This window comes from Arvicola amphibius, chromosome 1 (assembly GCF_903992535.2).
Source record: "Arvicola amphibius chromosome 1, mArvAmp1.2, whole genome shotgun sequence".
NCBI classification, from domain to species: domain Eukaryota; kingdom Metazoa; phylum Chordata; class Mammalia; order Rodentia; family Cricetidae; genus Arvicola; species Arvicola amphibius.
The window spans coordinates 70392368-70410630 of record NC_052047.1 but is presented as its reverse complement, the minus strand read 5'-3'; the positions used below and the strand labels follow the sequence as shown (position 1 = coordinate 70410630).

General features: G+C 48.6%; 2 protein-coding genes across 9 annotated transcripts; both read left to right on the top strand.

The window, feature by feature from the left end:
- Positions 1-2727: 2727 nt before the first annotated feature.
- On the top strand, positions 2728-5904 carry Tmed4 (transmembrane p24 trafficking protein 4). The gene is made up of 5 exons (XM_038332537.2): positions 2728-2913; positions 3091-3191; positions 3355-3480; positions 3685-3831; positions 5254-5904. Exons 1-5 carry the CDS (start codon positions 2754-2756, stop codon positions 5401-5403), a joined length of 684 nt encoding a protein of 227 aa, XP_038188465.1. The 5' UTR covers positions 2728-2753; the 3' UTR covers positions 5404-5904.
- Positions 5905-9352: 3448 nt separating this feature from the next.
- Ddx56 (DEAD-box helicase 56) lies at positions 9353-17836 on the top strand. Of its 8 annotated transcripts, none has more exons than XM_038329576.2 (14): positions 9353-9485; positions 9566-9727; positions 10179-10339; positions 10463-10633; positions 10745-10835; positions 11553-11797; positions 12728-12847; positions 13185-13298; positions 13411-13505; positions 14548-14621; positions 14711-14800; positions 15507-15612; positions 17133-17206; positions 17498-17836. In XM_038329576.2, exons 1-14 carry the CDS (start codon positions 9426-9428, stop codon positions 17573-17575), a joined length of 1641 nt encoding a protein of 546 aa, XP_038185504.1. In that variant the 5' UTR covers positions 9353-9425; the 3' UTR covers positions 17576-17836. The 8 variants fall into 8 exon arrangements, 6 of the variants coding, with proteins under 6 accessions (XP_038185504.1, XP_038185513.1, XP_038185523.1 ...); XM_038329585.1 differs by having other exon boundaries at positions 17394-17519; XM_038329595.1 differs by having other exon boundaries at positions 17397-17517.
- Positions 17837-18263: the final 427 nt, after the last annotated feature.

The window sequence follows — 18263 nt, the reverse complement described above, 5'->3', positions numbered from 1 at the left end:
CTCCCAGAATTCAGTTCTGTCTATTCTGCCTACCTAATTGCTGCCCTATCAAAAATGCCAAGGCAGTTTTCTTTATTCAACTATATTCAACTAATGAAAGCAATACATAAACAGAAGAACCTCCTACACCAAGTAAAGTTAGCTAGAAGAAAGACATCAAGAGATACAGAAGGGTAACACCAGGGGGGAAAAACAGAATAGAAAAAAAAAAAAAACACGGAGTAGAACAAGCAACAGTAAGAATAATAAAATAAATAATCAACCTTTGGCCCTCAGAAAAGTCTTTGTGTGTCTGTTTGTCCATCCAGTAGCTTGCCTGCTTTGCATTTCCTCTTTAGTTTCTCTGATCTGCTGAAGGCTTGCCTTTTATCAGCACACTAGGTGAGATCCTGACATATTGGAGATGTGTGTGTATGTGTGTGTATGTGTGTGTGTGTGTGTGTGTGTATGTGTGTGTATGTATGTGTGCATATGTATGTGTGCATATGTATGTGTGTGTGCTTTCCTTTTTCACTAGCCCTAGAGAATTAAGTTTTACTCCTCCGGAAAAGTCAAGTTGAATGATTAGGTTGCTGGCTCTGTGTAACCCTCAATCCCTGAGCTGCTGGAGGCTGGTCCTCACAGCAGCCATGCTCTTTCTTTCCCATCTCTCCTCATACTTACTCCCTTTTTTCCATCATGCCCAGTCCATCAGGAGCTGAGGGCAGGCCTGGGTGTTTTGTTTTGTTTTTGAGATAGGATCTTTCTATATAGACCGGATTGTCCTGGAGCCCAATATGTGGACCAGGTTGGCTTCAAACTCCTAGAGATCCTCCAGCTTCTGCCTTGAGAGTTCTGGGATGAAAGGCATGTGCTACCACATCTGGCTCAAATTGCTAGATTTTTATGACGGGATCCTAAACTGGAGCTGTCTTGAGCTTAGGGAGATTTCGGAGGCACTTATAGGGCAGGCTGTGACCTGCTCTAAGTTACTCCATATTGTGTAAAACTGTAGGTTTGGGGCTGTAACTTGCCCTGAGTCACTCCACTTTATAGTCACATTTGGCCCTGTCTTAAATGTAACTGCCGAAATATGATAATGTACACCTCACTGTGCATATAAACACCACCACCTGTGTAGTACTACCCATGAAACATAGACCAATAAACACTGATAAAGTACTATCTATAAACATACCAGAGTAGATTGAGACCACATGAATGTACTGGTGTGTTAAAACTATTAGAAAACAAGGCCTGAGAACTTACCTAATATATCAGACTGAGCTAGGGTCCATCATCCTCACGTGAACCCCATGAAGAGGAGTGCTCCTGACCTGCCATCTCATTATGAAATTGTATTTCAAGGGATTGGCAGTCAAGGGACTCCTCAGTGTCCCCAGGTTTCAGCTCACTAAGATCTCTGCCATTAATTTATTTTCTTGATCCATCTGGACCTGGTCCTGAACTTTGTTTCTATGGTCCTGTGATTCCTGTTTTCACCTCTGCTTCTGCCTGGATCAACGCTATGGCTCCAGCTCTAAAGGCTCCTATAGCCCTGTGGCTGGTTCAGTTAACCTAACAGAACCACTCAGTGACCCAAAGAAACTTGGGAGGAAAGGGTTTATTTGGTTTCTGGGTTACAGTCCATCACTGAGAGAAGGTAGGGCAGGAACTTAAGGCAGAAACTGAAACAGAAACCAGGGGAAAGTGCTGCTCACTGGCTTGATTCCTCTGGCTTGTTCAGTTACTTTTCCTTATACAGCCCAGGACCACCTGCCCAGGGCGCTACCACCTACAGTGGGCTAGACCCTCCTTCATTAACTAACAACCAAGAAAAGGCCCTTTAGACAAACTTGTAAGCCAGTCCAACTCGGCAGTGGCGGTTCCCTCTCCCCATTGTGTCAGGTTGACAACCCATGCTATGACAGATACATAGACATAATCACTGTATGATCATGGTGTATATATAACGTGTGACCTGAGAGATAGAATAAGTAATTAAGGTTGGAATAAAAAGAAGCTTTGTTTGGGTTGGGGGCAGCTGGGTGGGTAAAGTGCTTGGCCAGCATGTGGGAAGCTCCATCTTCAGCACCCCAGAAGCACCAGATGTGGTGACACCTTGCTCAGGAAGTGGAGACTGAAGGATCACAATTTCTAAGCCAAGTAGCAAGATGCAGGCCAACCTCGGACATTTGGAATCCTGCCCCAAACAAACAAACAACCCACATACTTGCCAAATTGATACTACTAGGCAAACTGTAGCCCATGAAGCTAACTTGTGAATTTATTGTTACTCAACAAGTCCTGAACTTGTGAAATGACGCTAATGTGTTTCTGTAGCGTGCTCATGAGAATGGTTCACTTGCTTCTGGCACTGAGAATAAGAACTCTGGCTGTTCAGGCCTCGATTAGGGAATAAACATCTCCTAAGGTGGCCTAGCACCTTGCACAGGAACCGCTCTTGTGCAGCTTCACACAGTGCGCAGGCACACAGCGGTACATAGCAAAGACTCTTAAGCCTAACAACTAGAAATGGTAGCGTTGGGCAGAATCACCGCGCAGGCGGTTTCCCTCTGTGTGGCTAGTCTACACTAGGAGCAGCGCAGGCGCAGAGAAGAGCAAACCTGAGGTTTGCGACCGGGTTTGGGATGGACAGAGCTGGGTATGGGAGAAGAGGAGCCGCATCACCGCGCAGGCGCACTTCCACTTTCCTGCTGATGCGCAAACGCTGACCAGTACGCGAGCGTGCGCATGCGCGGAGTTGAGGCGCGATGGCAGGTGTCGGGGTCGAGCGGCTGCAGGCTATGGTGCGGTTTGCGCTGCTGGTTCTCACTGTGTGTGCTGTTGGTGCCCATGGGCTCTATTTCCACATCGGCGAGACTGAGAAGCGTTGCTTCATCGAGGAAATACCCGACGAGACCATGGTCATCGGTCAGGGGGCTGAGGGTGGAGAGGCCCTTTGTTTTCGCCTGGCCCTCGGAAGGGCCCCTCCTCCCCTGTCAGCTCGCCCCCATCCTGACGGTGCCTTGAGGGCGCCAGGTCCCCTGCCCAGCGCCCTGGGGCCGCTTATTGGGGGTCCCCGGTCGTGACTGTGTGTCTGCCCCGCAGGCAACTATCGAACCCAGATGTGGGACAAGCAGAAGGAGGTCTTTCTGCCCTCGACCCCTGGCCTGGGCATGCATGTAGAAGTGAAGGACCCGGACGGCAAGGTAAACACGCCGTCCCCGGAAAGCTCTAGCGGGTGTCAGAAGTCCATTAATGTCATGGGATGTAAAGTACTGGTAACCTTGGTCCTGAGAAAAGATCTCTAGGTATCAGATCTTGCATTTTGAGAGGTCGTTGTAGAGTTGGGGCCTGATGCATATATTGCAGGTGGTACTGTCCCGGCAATATGGTTCCGAGGGCCGCTTCACGTTCACGTCGCACACACCCGGTGACCATCAGATTTGTCTGCACTCCAACTCCACTAGGATGGCTCTCTTCGCTGGAGGCAAACTGGTAAGAAGCTCAGACTGAGAGTTTTTCCTTTGATTTATTGTTATCTTTCATTCTTTTTCTTTGCCTTTTGGGGGAAGCAGGTGCGCACGGTCAGAACTGGGGAGATCAGGCTTGCCCTTCTGCCTCAGCCAGAGACAAGAACGGACTCCATAACAGTAACCGACGGTAGGCGGCACCCACTCATTCATTCCTGTTTCCTTGTAGCGTGTACACCTGGATATACAGGTTGGGGAGCATGCCAACAACTACCCTGAGATTGCTGCTAAGGATAAGTTAACAGAGCTCCAGCTTCGTGCTCGTCAGCTGCTTGATCAGGTGGAACAGATCCAGAAGGAGCAGGATTATCAGAGGGTAAGGGCGTGTGTCTTTTTGCACTTGGAGGTTGAGATTGACCTTTAAAACCCACAGTGCAACGTTTCTGTTTGGGGCCTTCCCTACCTGCAAGATTAGTTTTTCAGAGAATGAATTGGGGGCTATCAGTCTACGTAGGTGAAGTTTGCTTTTTCCTTTTGGCACTTTATGTGCATGTCTGCAGTGCTGAGGGTTGGACCCATGGCCTCATCTGAGTGTTAGTCAATATCTCTACCACTGAACCACACCTTCAGCCCATCATACGTATATATGTCTACAAACACACACACATTTAAATCCTACACCACCTGGTATTTTCCATCCAAGTACCAACTTGGCCTGGCCCTGCTTAGCTTCTGAGATCAGATCTCAAGGGTTCAGGCTCCACTTCCCTCATTGCAGTTTTGATTTTTTGGTCTGTGATCCTGATTAGTGTTAAACACTGACTCCCCACTTACCTTCCCATGTTGCTGTTCTATTTTTTTTGCTTATGGTCTTGACCACTGTAACCAACCAAGTGGAATCCTTTTGTGTCTGTCTTAGTCCATTTGTCACAGTGTGTGCAGGGTTCGTCCGTCCTGTAGTGTGTAGAACGCTCTGTTTGTCACCTTTATTTATTTTTGTAGTGCTAGAAGTTGAACCTCATTTAGGCTAGATAAGGGCTCTGAAGTCCACCATACCTCCACTTAAAGATTTGTTTTCTTATCTGCTATTACAATTAAATATTACATTATGTGTATATGTGTATGGTTTATGTTTAAGTGCAGGTGTCCTCTGAGTCCAGAAGGCATCAGATCCCTCTGCCTCCTTTTTTATTTATTTACTTTTTAATTGTGTGTGTGTGTGTTAGGGGGGACATGCACATGGGGGCAGGTGTTTGAGGCCAGAGGCATCAGATTTCTGGAGTTACAGGTGGTTGTGAGTCACCTTGCATAGGTGTTAGGAATCGAACTCAAGTCCTCTAGAAGAGCAGTACATGCTCTTAACCACCGAGCCATCTCTCCAGCCCCCTGCCTCTGCCTCTTAAAGTTGTACACCACCATGTCCAACTGTAGAGCTCTCCTTTTAAGGTGGAATAATAGCCTGTTGTATGTAGAGACCTCATCTTGCTTTGGGTAGTTATTTCTAAATTGTATGAACCATTCTAGAGAGGACAACGCACAATTTAGTAGTACCTATTGCTTGTATTCCATGGGCTCTTATTATAGAAGCATTATGTTAGTCCTAGCAGAGACGGTTGTAGAGGAACATCACTTTCCTTCCTAGGGACAGTCTCGGGGGAGACTAGCCACCTGACGGAATTACAGGTGGTGCTCCAGAGGCATCTGGTCTGGGAGTTGTGCGTCACACAAATAGAGGGCCCTGTAATAGCAGTTTGTGTTTTCCTGCCCATTCTAATCCTTTGCTCACTGTCCCACGCAGTACCGTGAAGAGCGCTTCCGCTTGACCAGTGAGAGCACCAATCAGAGGGTCCTGTGGTGGTCCATCGCCCAGACTGTCATCCTCATCCTCACTGGAATCTGGCAGATGCGGCACCTCAAGAGCTTCTTTGAGGCCAAGAAGCTAGTGTAGGACTCTTGCCGTATAACCCTTCCCTTTTACCCCAATTAGTTGTTAATTTCCCCACCTAGCCCCATCCACCTGGATTTTGAGGAGGAAAAGTGAAAAATCAATGTGTCTCACATTGGTGTCATGGCAATAAGCCATTGAGATCAGCTACCCTTTTGACCCTGGTTCTCCAAGAAGCAGACATCGGTCCACGCTTTGAAAATCTGCCTTAGGGTTTGGGAGAAGTTGGAATTAACCCAAGATCAAATCATTTCTTTTGCCCCTGGTGATTCTCCTGTTTTTGAAGAGATGACCAAATGCTCTTCTGTTTTCTAGTTGTCTACTTCTGCAGTAGACAACCGGGATGCTCCATGGAGGAGGCCCTGCCTCGGTGTTCCTGGGTCAGTCCTGAGTTCTTTCAATGGCTTTGTGAATGTAAATGAGGGGCAGTTCTTGGCCCTGAAGGATCGAGATGTTTTCTATATTTTAGAACTATTTTTGGATAAATTATATGTATTTTCCTTCCTGGTTGAATCATCACTGCCTGTAACTAGCCAAAAGCACCAACCCAGACCTTATGCATTCTACTTATTCCCACACTTTTAGTAACTGCCACGATGTGCTCAGAATTTCAGCAGTCTGGGGCCAGAAAGCAGATACTGTAGTTACTCTCAAGTCAATGTTACAAGGCCAAGAAGAGTTCTCTTGAACACTTGGGAGTCCGATCCGTCAGTCTAAGAGTCGAAGACAGGGACAGAGTAACTTGGAGCAGTGCATTCTTCCCTCGGTTTTCACTTAAGCAGTGGCAATGGTTTGTAGGTTCTTTTTGTTTTGTTTTTGAGACAGTCTCTGTTGCTGTGGCAGGCCTGGAGCTCCCTATGTAGACTAGCCTCAGATCCACCTGTGTCTACCTACCAACTGCTGTGACTAAAAAGGCATGTGCCACCACACCTGACAAATATTTCCTTCAAGGGAACCAGATTTTGGTTCTGTATGCAGAATTATTTCCAATGAAATAAACATAGTAGTTATGTTTGATAGACAATAATAGGTTGTGGACAGAGGTAAGATTTCCCCCCCCCCCCCGAAAAAAGACGGGGAGGTTACTGGTGTGGACTTCTTGCCTTTGTAGAAAATGTGGGGTAGACTTCAATAGGCACTCTTGCTAAGACTTGGCCTAGGAGTGGATGAGTGGATTGCTTAACCATTCTGTAAGGTCACCCTAGTAGATAAGATGTTATCAAGGAACTAGCAAAACAAAGCCCCTGAATCATAAACAACTCTTAAGACATGTCCCTCACCCCCTTCCGTATAAGCTTCATGCCAGTAGTTGCCCATCCTTGATCTTTTATTTCACAGTTTTATTATATATTTATTTGGGATATTTATTAAATTTCTTTTTCTTATAGAGCTAAATTCTCCCCTTATTTCTGTGTATTCTACTATATACGAACCTGTTTTACACTTAGAGTATATGCAATTTTTTTAGTTTGCAAAGAGGAAGGGCAAAAAAAAAAGTCCTACATAACCCTCCTAGTTCTAATTCTGGATGGCCATATAACCCCCAGAAAAATTCCTCTGATACTTAAAAAAGTTTACAGTCTTCAGTTTAGGATCAGGATGGGAAGCCAGGCGGTGGTGCATACCTTTAATCCCGGCACTCAGGAGGCAGAGGCAGGCAGATTTCTGAATTGGAAGCCAGCCTGATCTACAGAGTGAGTTCCAGGACAGTCAGGCTACACAGAGAAGTCCTGTCTTGGGAGGGCAGTGTGGATTAGAATAAATTAGGTGTTGAGAGAATTGTTTAGTTTTTCAGACAGTATCTATACGCAGCCACCAGGGTGGCCTTGAACTCACAGAAATCCACCTGCTCTGCCACCTGAATGCTGGGATTAAAGGCACGTGCCACCGTGGCCAGTGAGAGAAGGTCTTGATTTGTTTCTGAGATGGCCTTGAGGTAGCACTTGTGTTAGTCTTTACGATCCTGTTGGCCCTGCCCTTCAGGTGTTGGGATAATAAGTGTGTGCCAACATGTCCAGAACTAAGATGCCCTTTGAATAACTTAGATGTTTAGACCCATAGTGCTGTGTTGTTTTCTCAAGAATTCTAGACCTGATAGGGAAAGAGGCTAGAAAAGGCCAGGCGTTGGTGGGCTTGTCCAACAATAAACACACAGTAAACAGGGTTTCTCTTGCTAATCCCTTTCAACTCCGCTTTGGAGACTTAGCAGATGCAGGCTTGTGTATGAGGAGTACGGTAGGCAGGAACATGACTGCCTCAATGCCTCTGAAAGTTATGAACGCCATTGGGCATGACAGGGATTACTAACCAGATGACTTTGAAGTAAGGAGCTAGTCTAGATCAGTGGTTCTCAACCTTTTTCAAGATATTTCCATTATAATTTTTTTTTTTAAGACAGGGTTTCTTTGTAGCTTTGGAGCCTGTCCTGGAACTAGCTCTTGTAGACCAGGCTGGCCTCGAACTCACAGAGAACCCGCCTGCCTCTGCCTCCCAAGTGCTGGGATTAAAGTCATGTACCACCACTGCCTGGCCTTTCCATTATAATTTGTAACAGTAGCAGGATTATAGTTATAACATAGTGAAAATAATTTCATGGTTGAGGGTAGCACAACATGAGGAACTGTCTTAAAGGGTCCAGCATTAGGAAGATTGAAAACTGCTGGTGTGAGTTATCAGGATGAGCCCACTGTAGTGACAGGTGCCAGAGACTGCCTTTTAGGCTTCTAGTTAATCTGTCACCGGGAGTGCTTCCCCTATCTTAATAGATGCTCACTATAGTAAGACCCTCCCTGTCCATAAGTGCCCAACAATCTCTTTTCTATTACTGCTCTAACAGTAATTACCAGATGGCTTAAAACATCAAACTGTTAGGTTTGGGAGACCAAACTAGGTGACCTGAGGGCAAGCAGTTTATTAAAGAGCCAGTCAGTGGCAAGCTGTAGGAAAGGCTTTTAATTGCTCAGGGGAGAGCAGAGTTCTTTTAAGGTCTCTCGTGATGAAAGTGGTTGGGGATGGGGGAGGGGATGTGCTCAGAAGAAATGAGCCCAAGGTCGGCTGAAGTCGCCTAACTAGACTTGGAGACAGTTTATTGTATTTTTTTACTTTAGGAAGTGTTTAAGAGGTTCCAATGAAGTCGGACATGGTGGTGCAGCTTTAACAGCCAGTCTGGTCTACTTGCCAAGTTCCAGGCCAGCCACAGCTCAATAGTGAGACCTTGTTTCAAAAAGAACAGAATAAAAAGGTCCCAAGGACATCCCCAGCGGAAGTGGTTCTGGAAAAGGGAATAGGCGTAGCTGGTATGTAGTAACACCATCTGACTGCAGCTTTTGGTTTTCTGGAAAAGTCGGGTCCCAGGAAGGGGTCAGGTTAACCTGGCACTTCTGTGAAAGATAACAAGGCGTGTGGCAAGATCCATGAGACTCTTCGTAGTAGCTGGGGTTTTTTTTTTGTTTTGTTTTTTTTTTGTTGTTGTTGCTTTGTTTTTTTATTTTTATTTTTTTGAGACAGGTTTTTCTGTGTAGCCCTGGCTATCCTGGAACTCTCTGTAGACCAGACTGCCCTTGAACTCATAGCGATCGCTTGCCTCTGCTTCCCAAGTGCTGGGATTAAAGGCCCTCGCCATCACCTCCGGCTTAACAGTTATCTTAATAGGTTAACACTCTGTATCGTGATTTCAAACTGGTTACCCACAGAGCCGTAACTCCTCTACGCGCACGCACATGCCCAGGTGGGCGGCCTTGCTGCCTCCTCTCAGCCAAAACGCGGTCGGATCCTAACCATAACTTGGCGGGCAAAGTCCTGCCCTCGCCACTCTGCGGGTCAGCGAAGGTTGGCGCTTGGGTGAGTGGGGGGTCGGGCTGCAGCGACTCGGAAGGCACGCCTCTGCGCCTGCGCACCGCACAGCAGCATATGCGTGCTGCAACGCCTAACGCCCCCCGTCCAGGAAGTGACGTCTCCTCCGGAACGGATTCGTTTTTGGTTTGTCCCGCCCTTACGCGTGCGCACTGTCAGTACAGAGGCACGCCATGGAGGACCAAGAAGCGCTAGGTTTTGAACACATGGGGCTGGATCCCCGGCTCCTGCAGGTATGGGGACGGTTGTGAAGCTGGGATCTGGGGTGTCGCCGCACTCCGCGCCGCCTGAGCCCTGTCCTCTTTCTCCTTAGGCTGTCGCTGACTTGGGCTGGTCGCGACCTACGCTGATCCAGGAAAAGGCCATACCTCTGGCCCTGGAGGGGAAGGACCTCCTGGCCCGCGCCCGCACAGGCTCCGGGAAGACGGCAGCTTATGCTATTCCGATGCTGCAGTTGCTTCTCCACAAGAAGGCGGTGGGTAGCGAGAGGGGACAGTGGGCACACGGAAGCCCCAAAAGGCCATGGAGGGAGGTGCCCATCTATGCAAAGGTTTCTCTTATTTGGTGGGTCCATATGCAGTATAAGCTCTCAGCTGGAGTTCAGGTTCCCTGGCTTTCAACCCAGGTCTTACCACCACTACCACCAGCCTTGTTGTAATCTCGGGTAAACCATTGTTTGTCTAGAGAAGGCACATCATCTCCATACCGAGTCTGTGTTAATTCATTTCAGACATGCAGCAGGTTATTTTTAAATTTCAGTGCTCGGGAAAGCTCTCCCATTCAGTGTTCTGAGGTGGGCAGAATTAAGAGTTTATCAGGACATAGCTAGGTGATTGTATTGCTCAGTCCCCACGGTTTGGGAGAGGTGGAGAAAAGCATTAGGTGGACCCGGTATTTTTAACAGTCTTTAACTCATGCTTTTACAGACAGGTCCTGTAATGGAACAAGCTGTGAGAGGCCTTGTCCTCGTTCCTACGAAGGAGCTGGCGCGGCAGGCCCAGTCAATGATTCAGCAGCTGGCTGCCTACTGTGCTCGGGATGTGCGAGTGGCTAATGTCTCAGCTGCTGAAGACTCTGCTTCTCAGAGGTGGGTGGAACCTGCAGGGTGCTAATGCGTGTGACTGGTTTGGTGAGCAGCCGGAGGAGTCAGGTCTGCCAGGATGAGGTTCTGGCTGCTAAATCCTTGCTGTCCATAACTTGCCACCTTCAGAGCTGTGTTGATGGAGAAGCCAGATGTGGTGGTGGGGACCCCATCCCGAATATTAAACCACTTACAACAAGACAGCTTGAAACTCCGTGACTCCTTGGAGCTGCTGGTGATAGACGAAGCTGACCTTCTCTTTTCCTTTGGTTTTGAGGATGAACTCAAGAGTCTTCTCTGGTAAGGAGGTAACGGAAGTGGCTCCTAGTGGGAACCTCTCTGAGTCTAAACTTGGGACTGGAGTGGGATGGGTGGAATGGAGCCTCAGCAGGTCCTGTTTTTCTCCCACAGTTATTTGCCTCGGATTTACCAGGCCTTTCTCATGTCGGCCACGTTCAATGATGACGTGCAAGCTCTGAAGGAGCTGGTACTACATAACCCGGTAAGTTAGGTTGCTGAGGGAGCATTTGGAGCTGGAGCTGGGGACACTCGAGGCTCTGTCTCAGAGGAAACTTTTGGTGTTTGGGGTGGGGCTGTTGTTGAATGTGTCATGCCTAGTTCTTAGTCCTTGAAAGGAAGTCAAGTAAAACCATCATATATTTCTAGGTGTCCTCAGTCCAAACTATGCTTTGCCTAGAAAGCTTACCGTGTCCTCAAGGGGAGCCACAATTCTAAGATCAGAGTTGTCTTTTTTGTTGTTGTTGTTTTGTTTTTTGAGACGAGGTTTCTCTATAGCTTTGGTACCTGTCCTGGAACTAGCTCTTGTAGACCAGGCTGGCCTTGAACTCACAGAGATCTGCCCTGCCTCTGCCTCCCAAGTGCTGGGATTAAAGCCGTCAACACCACCGCCCGGCCAGAGTTCTCTTGTATATATTTCAGTCTCGAGAACCATTATGCACACCTACTGTGCTGCGTATTGCCTCTTAATGTTTCTCTTTGTTATATCCACTGGTGCTGTGTGTATAGTTTGCATTTCTATATATCACAACAGTTAGGGTGCTTTGAGTTTTTAGGTACAACCCTGGGGGTAGGTGTGTGGGGAGGATGGGGTGATGGCTCACTGTCTGCTCCGTGCTGTTGTGGGTGCTTTGGTTGCTGAGGCAGTGGCCATAGCTCCTCTTGACGTTCTTTTCTGATCACAGGTGTGTCCTCTTCCTAGGTTACCCTCAAGTTGCATGAGTCGCAGCTGCCAGGGCCAGAGCAGCTGCAGCAGTTTCAGGTGATCTGTGAGACAGAAGAGGACAAATTCTTGCTGCTGTATGCCCTGCTCAAGCTCTCGCTGATCCGGGGCAAAGCCTTGCTCTTTGTCAACACTCTGGAGAGGGGTTACCGGCTGCGGCTCTTCCTGGAACAGTTCAGCATTCCGTCCTGCGTGCTCAATGGAGAGCTCCCGCTGCGCTCCAGGTCTGCTGGGGTCTGCGTCCTGGTGAAGATAAGCTGAGGGAATCATGGAACGGGAGAATGCAGTTTGTTCTTTCTTTTTTTAAGAGATAGGGCTTTATGCTAGAATTGTAGACCAGGCTGGCCTTGAATTTAGAGGAGTTCTCCTGCCTCAGTTTTCCAAGTGTTGGAATTAAAACTATGGGCCAGCTCACACAGCTTGGTCTTCTTTCCTCTCTCCTCTCCCTCTCTGCAGTGCTAGGGATTGAACCCAAAGCCTCGTTGATGCCAGACAAGCACTCAGCCACTGAGCTGTATACCTGGCCCTTTGTCCGTCCGTCCTTCCTTCCTACCTTCCTTCCTTTCCTCTCTCTTTATCTCTCTCTCCTCCCCCTCTCTCCCTCTCTCCCCCTCTCTCCCTCTCTCTCCTTCCTCCCTCCCTCCCTCCCTCCCTCCTTCCCTTCCCTTCCGTCCTGTCTGCCTCCTAAAGACATGTATACCACGGCTTTTTTCCTGCTTTTTTAAGCACTTGCTGGGATTCAGACTCTCAACAGGCCTGACAAGTATTTCTCACAACTCTAAAATACTTATTGGTGCTCCATTTAAAGGGAAAAATTTATTTTTATTTTTTTATGTGCATTGGGTATTTTGCTTGCATAGATTTTTGTGTCCTACATGCATGCCTCATACCTATGGAGACTAGAAGAGGAAGATGGATCTCTTGAAATTAGAGATACTGACAGCTTATTAGCCACCATATTGGAACTGGGAATAAAACAGAGGTCCCCTGGAAGAGCAGCCAGTGCATTTAACCACTGAGCCGTCTCTCCAGCCCGTTGTGAAGATGACAAAAGAGAGTAGAAAGGGCAGAGTCGGAAAGGGCGATGGTTAGGGCGATGCTGGTATTGGGAGAGCCTCTTGTGATGCAGCGTGGCCTTTCCTCTTGGCTTGCAGGTGCCACATCATCTCACAGTTCAACCAAGGCTTCTATGATTGTGTCATAGCAACAGATGCTGAAATCCTAGGACCACCAGTCAAAGGCAAGCGGCGAGGCCGAGGGGCCAAAGGAGATAAGTAAGTCCACAGTTCTCTTTTTCAGCATCCCCCAAGAGGACTGTTATTGTGCATTTGTAAGACTGAAGGCAAAGTGCACAGAACAGGCTGCCAGATGTTCTTGATGATTATACCAGGCAGTCCTGTGGACCCTTGCTCGAAGAGTTCAGGGTCACAGAGGTGGTTTGTGGGTCAGTGTTCTGCTATTACCCAAAACTGAGGTCAGGGCAAGCCCTGGAATGTTTCTAATGTCCAATTGTTTGGTCTTTCAGCTTTGTTTACAAGGTAGTTTAGAGACTGAACTTGAGCATCCCTTTGCCGAAGTTAGGATCTGGCTGACATTAGGTTATTTCCTCAGCGCCTCTGATCCAGAGTCAGGTGTGGCCCGGGGCATAGACTTCCACCACGTATCTGCGGTACTCAACTTTGATCTCCCTCCCACTCCAGAAGCCTATGTTCATCGAGCTGGCAGGTAGGACGATAGCAGTGTGGTAAGCTAGGCCATGCTGAAGGAGTTGGAGTGAGCTGGACAGGCCAACTCCTGGACAGGCTAGTGATGCGTGTTTGATCCCCTCCCACTGTAGGACAGCTCGAGCCAACAACCCAGGCATAGTTCTGACCTTTGTGCTCCCCACAGAACGGTCTTGCTTGGGAAAGATTGAGGCGCTTCTCAGTGGAGGTAAGAGCCCTTGCTCCGTGACCATGGGCCTCTAAGAGCCAGACTTCTCCATCACACCTTGAAACCTACCATAGTGCCTAATATGGTGGTCATCAGAGAACATGGGGAGAGCACTGGATGACTGACAATTTGAGGCTAGCCTGGGACATATAGCAAGACCCTGTTGTAGTTGTTGCTGCTGCTATTTTTATTGTTTTTGTTTTGTTTTGTTTTTCGAGAGAGCCTTTTTCTGTAGTTTTGGAGCCTGTCCTGGAACTAGCTCTTGTAGACCAGGCTGGCCTCGAACTCACAGAGATTAACCTGCCTCTGCCTCCCGAGTGCTGGGATTAAAGGCGTGCACCATCACCACCCGGTGCCCGGTGTGTTGTTGCTATTTTTTAAAAATATTTATTTATTATGTATACAATATTCTGTCTGTGTGTATGTCTGCAAGCCAGAAGAGGACACCAGATCTCATTACAGATGGTTGTGAGCCACCATGTGGTTGCTGGGAATTGAACTCAGGACCTTTGGAAGAGCAGGCAATGCTCTTAACCTCTGAGCCATCTCTCCAGCCCTGTTGTTGCTATTTTTAAATCAAAGAATGGATCAGTGGTTAAGAGTACTTGCTCTTTTAGAGGACCCAGGCTCAGTTTCTGGCACCCACTTGGTAGTTCATAGCTGTCTGTAACTCCAGCACCCTCTTTTGGCATCTGCAGGCACCAGACATGTATATGGAACACATATGTGCATGCATGGAAAACACACACGTAGAAAATAAACCATTTTTTTAAGGGTCTCAGATGAGAGAAGAGGGCACTTTGCAACCATGCCAAGTGTGGTATCACATACCATAATCCCAGCATTTGGGAGCTTGAGGCAGGTGTGGTGGCAGGAAGATTCAGCGTTCTAGGTCAGCCTAGGCTACATAGCTAACTGAAGGCTTCAAGTATAGTGATGTTGAGTTGTCTCAGGGTATGGCCTCATTCGGAGAAGAGGAGCAGCAGGCTGCCAGGGAAGGCCTGACATGGCCCTGCCCTCCTCACTGCTGCCTTCTCCCCAGAGGGCGAGGCTCCCATCCTGCTTCCCTACCAGTTCCAGATGGAGGAGATTGAAAGCTTTCGCTATCGCTGCAGGGTGAGTTCAGCACTGGGGTGGGCAGGGGGCTGGTTGAGGAATGGGCTGTGACCCCATTGCTGAGCTGCCTGACTCCTGGTCTACCACAGGATGCCATGCGCTCAGTGACCAAACAGGCCATACGAGAGGCGAGACTGAAGGAGATCAAGGAGGAACTTCTACACTCAGAGAAGCTCAAGGTGAGGGCAAGCTTGGCAGCTGTCCTTTCTGAAGGCTGGCTAAGCTCTGGGTAGTGAGAAATGGAGAGCTGGTCAGTGGGCCGGCCTTTGGCAGGGAGACAGGAAATCAGCTGAAAACAGCTGGTCTGCTGGAAGGATGTGGACACACTTCATGGTGGGTACTTGGCATTAGACACAAGTGAGCGTACATAGGGTGTATGTGTGCATGTGTGTGTGTGCACACTATTATGGAGCGAAAGATGGAAGCCCCATAGGGTCTACACCATGAACCTTAGAATGTACGGGCCATTCCTGGATGTTACACCTACGTTGGAAAAAGTGAAGAGGCTTTAGGTGTGTTGAAGAATCTCATTGTGGGATGACACTAAGCTAGTGACTCAGAGTGCTGCTTTTGTATCGTAGAGAAGGATGTCCTTGTACCCATGGTTGGAACTCAGAACTAGCATCTAGCTGTCCTGAGTTGCCAATCTCTGGTTTGTGTGAAGGAACTACATTCCAGAGCTGACAGATTTCCACGAGGTGCTGTGGTAGGTTGCATTGCTGCAGCATGCAGTGCCTTACTTGGCCAGGAGAGGTCAGGGATGGACGCCTGTCATGGTTTGTGCTAGGCTGTGGCTGTCGAGGAGGGCGAAGAACAAAGTGATAGGCAAACTTGATGGTGTTGCTTCTTGCGCTTCTTAAACGGTGGGCTCTCTCTGCCTGTCAGACATACTTTGAAGACAATCCCAGGGACCTCCAGCTGCTACGCCATGATCTGCCCTTGCATCCTGCAGTGGTAAAGCCTCATCTGGGCAATGTCCCTGACTATTTGGGTGAGTCTTGCTGAGGGTCAGGAGGCTGGAGGAAATGGCCTAGCTTTTCTTGGTCATCTCCACCGGCCCCTGTGCTTGTGTTGGGAAAGCTTCATGCGTATAAGAGGACCTAGAGACCCAGGCAGGCAGCCTGTGTGACCACGAGCAGCTGTGCCACCGTGTACTAGCTCATGTAGATTTTTTCGACCCAGCCCATGGTAGCTGTCTTGTCTCTTGTGAAGATGAGAAAACTGGTTGGGCAGAGTTGGCGGCCCATTCCCAGGGTTTGGCTGATGGGAAGAATGAGCCAGTGAGTGGCGTCCTGTGTTCTGAAGAGGCTGAGCGGGTCTGAGAGTGGGTCCTGGGCTAGAGAATGCTCAATTGGCAGGCAGCAAGCGGAGACTCCTGTGGTTTGTGGGTTTGAGCACAGGAGGGAAACACACCCCACAGGGAAGGAGAGTAGCCATTCACCCTTCTTGTCTTGGCAAGTCTCTGGGGGATAGCTTTGCTGCTTGGGTGTCTAACATGGGGTATTTTTGGTGATGAGTATTCATGCCTTCTGTGCTTACAGTGACCATAAAGGAGAAGAGTGAGGTAGCTGGACAGTGAGTTAGACCCTCCACCGTTCCTGATCTTGCCTACCTAGGATGGAGGTAGTTTGCTGATAAACAGCCATAGAAGTGACAGGAAGGTATAGGAGGGACACACGGGGCAGAAAAGATGGAAGCCATGTGAAAGGGCCCAGGAGAGATGGGAGCATGCTAATACTAGGGAAGAGCTGAAGACAGGTTCCTCAGGACGCTGCCTTGATCCACATGCTGGGTGGGTCCCTTTGGCTTTTCTTTTTCTTTTTCTTTTCTTTCTTTTGTTGTTGTTATTTTGGGTTTGTTTGTTTGTTTGTTTGTTTGAGGCAGGGTTTCTCTGTGTAACAGTTGTAGCTGACCTGGAACTCGCCTTGTAGACCAGGCTGGGCTCGAACTCACTGAGATCCATCTGCTTCTGCTCCCCGAGTGCTGGGTTTAAATGTGTGCACCACCACCGCCCAGCTACAGCTTTTCTCTTTTCTTGGTACATGTTCTTTGTAGTGAATTTAAACATTACAGCCATGATTTAGACAGTGGGAGTCCAGGGAGCTAACTTTAATCTTTTGTCTGTGTAAATACAACAAATAATTGAGTATTGGAGACCCTTTCCTCTCCTCCCTTCCCCTTCCCTCCCCTTTCCTTCCGTCCCCTCCCCTTTCCTTCTCTGCTTTCTGAGGCTCCCTATGTATCCCTGGCTGTTCTGGAACTCACTCTGTAGACCAGGCTGGCCTCAAAGTCAGAGATCCACCTGCCTCTGCCTCCTGAGTGCTAGGAATAAAGGTGTGTGCCACCACTGCCCGGCTGGAAGTGTTTCTTGGGTCTAGATTGAGACTGTGCTACACTTTAGGGTAGCACTGAAAAGGGGTGGGACAATGCTGGAGGCCAGGTCTCATGGGTCTCCGTGGCTGGAGTTCAGAAACGGGTGAGACTATGCCTGAGGCCCAGCATCTCTTCCAGTTCCTGCTGCTCTTCGTGGCCTTGTACAACCTCGGAAGAAACGGAGAAAGCTGCCCTCCTCTAGGAAGACTAAGGTATGTCTCTTGGGAGTCTTGGGACAATAGCAGGACTACTTCCTACCTTGCCCTTTGTCTTCAGCAGCTGCCTTGTCTGAGGGAGGGAGGGATAGGATTTCCAGGATTAGGGGTGTGGGCTTGTAGTCTTCCCACAGCGGCCTGAAGGCCGTTTCTGCCCTTAGCTGACCGCTCACATTGTGTACAGCAGCTGGTAGTCTCTGGCGTGTGGCACAGAGATCTTGCCAGCACTACTCACTCTGTTGGGATCATCTGACTGCCCGCAACTGACTTGTGACTCTGCCTCTGTAGAAGGTGAAGACTCAGAACCCACTGCGTGACTTCAAGCACAGGGGAAAGAAACCTAAACCCACAGCGAAGCCCTCTTGAGGTGGCCTGGGCCTGAGGACACGGAATTGGGCATCCTGACCCGGATGGAGTGAGTGGGCTTCCCACTCTTTGTGGCCACACTCCGATGCTCATTGTCTGGACAGACTGAACTTCAAAGCAGCAGACTTGGGCGCTCCGTCTTCTTGGTACTGCTTAACAGAATAAAGATTCCAGCTGCCCCACCCAGGCTGTGAGCCTCTGGCATCTGGGAAGAGACTGCTTTCCCAAATCTTCAGAATTAATAAACTTTTATGAAGTGGTTCTGCTGGATGCAGTGCCTTGTTTGGCAAGCAGAGGTCAGCTGTGTAAGCCATGAGAAGCCTGTCCCGATTCTGTTGGTCTAGTGTTGGTTGTGTTCAGCTGACCCAGAGTCCTGTATCAAGTTCTGTGGTTCTATTGATCCAAATTGACTGATAGATGGACTTGTGTTCCCCGGTCAGGGCGTTCTTGAGCACAAGCCCCTGGCTTTCAACAGCGCATGCATGTTCACATTCAGAGGGAAAGGTCACTGAGCCCTGGAGCTGGAGCAGCTGGCCTCCCTTGCTGGGTGAATTCATGTGCCTGGGTAATCTGTTGTAGCAGCAACAGGTCCTACTTTTTTTTTTTTCTTTTCCCTGAGACATGGTTTCTCAGTGTAGCTTTTAGAGCCTGTCCTGGCACTAATTCTTGTAGACCAGGCTGGTCTTGA

Bases quoted from the DNA above. Each gene is read 5' to 3' on its own strand.
- Tmed4 (XM_038332537.2), top strand. From the start codon at position 2,754: ATGGCAGGTGTCGGGGTCGAGCGGCTGCAGGCTATGGTGCGGTTTGCG. The intron at 3,481-3,684 runs GTAAGAAGCTCA...GTTTCCTTGTAG, and splicing joins TCTTCGCTGGAGGCAAACTG to CGTGTACACCTGGATATACA. The intron at 3,832-5,253 runs GTAAGGGCGTGT...TGTCCCACGCAG, and splicing joins AGGAGCAGGATTATCAGAGG to TACCGTGAAGAGCGCTTCCG.
- Ddx56 (XM_038329576.2), top strand. From the start codon at position 9,426: ATGGAGGACCAAGAAGCGCTAGGTTTTGAACACATGGGGCTGGATCCC. The intron at 9,486-9,565 runs GTATGGGGACGG...CTTTCTCCTTAG, and splicing joins TGGATCCCCGGCTCCTGCAG to GCTGTCGCTGACTTGGGCTG. The intron at 10,836-11,552 runs GTAAGTTAGGTT...TCCTCTTCCTAG, and splicing joins AGCTGGTACTACATAACCCG to GTTACCCTCAAGTTGCATGA.